We start from the raw sequence: 2,623 nt of genomic DNA on the forward strand, positions 1-2,623 counted from the left end.
AAAAATTTCTTTACAGAGAGGGTTGTCAGGCATTGGAACGGGCTGCCCAGGGAGGTGGTGGAGTCCCCATCCCTGGAGGGGTTTCCCAGCTGTGTGCAGGTGCTGCTGAGGGACAGGGGTCCGTGGGGACCTGGCAGTGCTGGGGGAACGGGGGGACTTGATGGGCTGAAAGGGCTTTTCCAACCAAAACAATTCCGTGGTTCTGTCTAAGAGGGGAAAACGGGTGTTTCAAGAAGCCAGATCAGCTACTGTGAAACTGGGACGAGTGGTTTGCCTAAAGCCAGAAGGTGCAGCCTTGACCATTCACATCCTTGTGTTCCCACGTAACGCCACTGATGTCACTTGGGGTAGCGGGGGAACAAAATCCACACCCAAGTTGCTGAAGATGCCACGGAAAATACAACAGAGTGGTCTTGGGCTCAGAAAAAGGAGTTAAACGGGGCACTGGAAGTTTTCCAGTGTGGTCTCCTTAAACTCTTACTCCTAAATGCTGCCCTGGAGTGCGTAGGCAAAGCAGGGCATGCCCGAGGTTTGGCAGGGCGGGAGGGAATTCCGAGGAAACAAAGCCAAGGCGGGAATGTACAATAGCTCGTCTCTGAACACCCTCAGATCCCTTAGAGCTCCATCTGGTTTCCCATAAAACAGTATAATTTTAATTTCCAAACCTGTTTGGTCAAAATGTCAATAAAATTAGTTACCGAAAAAGCCAGCTTTGGCAGAGAATTCCAGTGCGAGCCTGGCCAGTGCGCTGGCAGGATGGCAGCAGTCTAGGAGACAACTGCTTCCTTCGCTTGCGTTGGTTCGTTTTCTCTGAATAAATATGCTTGTGGCTAAACCCGGGTTTGCTCCGTCCATGAAACTTGCGTGTGTGTGTGTCCATATCCCAGAGAACTCCAGTAGCTTGCTCGAAATGTGTTTAATATTGTACTGTTGATAACCAGCAGCTGGAGAGGGTGTTTTCACTGGGCTTGGCTTTCTGTTTTTCAAGGGCATGAGAAGTCTAGAAGTTATTTCTGTTTTCACAGCTCATCTAAATAGCATCATCTGCTATTTTATACCCTCTGTACTTCCATGGAGGGTTCAGGACGTGGTGGCTGTGCTCTGTGTGGTTGTAGTTTAGACACAGTGAAGGTGTGGGGGATCTTTGTGGGGTTTGCATACGAAGCAAGTCGTCAGGACGGCGAGTAACAGGGTGTGTTAGTTTCTAATGCTGCGTGTCCTTACCTGTGTACAGGCCCTACATCGTTCCGTAAAGCCAGACAGACGTTAAATCAGCGCTCAAGGGAGTGACACCCCAGCTGTACAGCAAAGCAAAGTACCCACTGCTGGAGGTTTTTAAGTCCACTTTATTTGTAACTCATTTTATCATCTGTAAGATCTTGTAGAGCAAGAGGTGGAAGCTGAAGCACAGCGTACAAGAAGGGAAAAAATAAGCGTAAGATAGGAATTATTTCACGTGCATGCTTGAAAAATCTATTTTTAAACAGCGTTTGAATCTGCCTGCCAGTGGGCTTTGGATTTTTCCTGGAAGGTGGGATATATTTAACACGGAGCGGCCGATGTGCAGGCACTAGAGCAAAGGTCTGGTAGTGACAGCAGGAGCGCTCGTGGACGGGTGAGGGCTGGGTGAAGCCTAACGCTGTGCCTCCGTGGTCGTTGCAGGGAAGCCAGGGTGACAGCAAGAACGCCAAGAAAAAGAACAACAAGAAAACCAACAAGAACAAGAGTAGCATCAGCAGAGCCAACAAGAAGAAGCCCAGCATGCCAAACGTGTCCAATGATCTCTCTCAGAAGCTGTACGCCACGATGGAGAAGCATAAAGAGGTACTGTCCAGCAGCGCTGTGGGACGGGGACGGTTTCTTCCTGTAACTCCGGGCGCGGTGGTGGTCAGGGCTGGAAAACCAGGAGTAGAGCTTGTCAAGGCACTCGGGTTTTCTCTGTTGTGTAACAGCGTATTGGAGAGGATTAGCCTAAACAAACGAACGAGACAACGTTTGTAGCCCACCAGCACTGCAGCACAACGCAGCGGGGTTTTTTTCCTGCGTTACCTAAACCCCCTGATTTTTACTTCTTCCCCCATTTTTCTGCAGGTCTTTTTTGTGATCCATTTACACGCCGGGCCTGTCATCAACACCCTGCCTCCCATCGTGGACCCTGATCCACTGCTCAGCTGCGATTTGATGGATGGGCGCGACGCCTTCCTCACCTTGGCCAGAGACAAGCACTGGGAGTTCTCCTCGCTCCGCCGATCCAAGTGGTCCACGCTCTGCATGCTGGTGGAGCTCCACACCCAGGGCCAGGACCGCTTCGTCTATACGTGCAATGAGTGCAAACATCACGTGGAAACACGGTGGCATTGCACTGTCTGTGAGGTAGGTCGTTCTCACCAGAGACCCCCGCCACCGTCCCCTGCCCTACAGCCCAGCTCCGTTTTAGTCTTTTCATATCGCCCAGATTTCCCCCGAATTAACCTCTCCTGATAAAAGGGCTGCGAAGCCCTAAGGGAAGCTGTCTGCCGCAGTGCAGCTCCTCTTCATCTAGAGTAAGTGCTCTCAGCATCACAGATCGTTTGGGTTGGAAGAGACTTTTCAGGTCCTGCAGCCCCCCGTTCCCCCAGCACTG

The 2,623-nt window shown here is 51.1% G+C and overlaps 1 protein-coding gene across 1 annotated transcript in view; it reads left to right on the forward strand.

Annotated features, from left to right (window-relative positions):
- The window catches only part of LOC104495798 (CREB-binding protein), a gene marked incomplete at its 3' end in the record, with an annotated part of 32,751 nt that extends 30,378 nt beyond the window's left edge, over positions 1 to 2,373 (forward strand). Inside the window, exons 22-23 of the mRNA XM_010138814.1 lie at positions 1,663 to 1,824; positions 2,092 to 2,373. Of these exons, the coding sequence (XP_010137116.1) occupies positions 1,663 to 1,824; positions 2,092 to 2,373 (444 nt within the window). The remainder of the gene's footprint in view (positions 1 to 1,662; positions 1,825 to 2,091) is intronic.
- Between the last annotated feature and the right edge of the window lie 250 nt (positions 2,374 to 2,623).

The sequence above is a fragment of the Buceros rhinoceros genome, unplaced genomic scaffold (genome assembly GCF_000710305.1).
Source record: "Buceros rhinoceros silvestris isolate BGI_N320 unplaced genomic scaffold, ASM71030v1 scaffold7036, whole genome shotgun sequence".
In the NCBI taxonomy this organism is placed as follows: Eukaryota; Metazoa; Chordata; class Aves; order Bucerotiformes; family Bucerotidae; genus Buceros; species Buceros rhinoceros.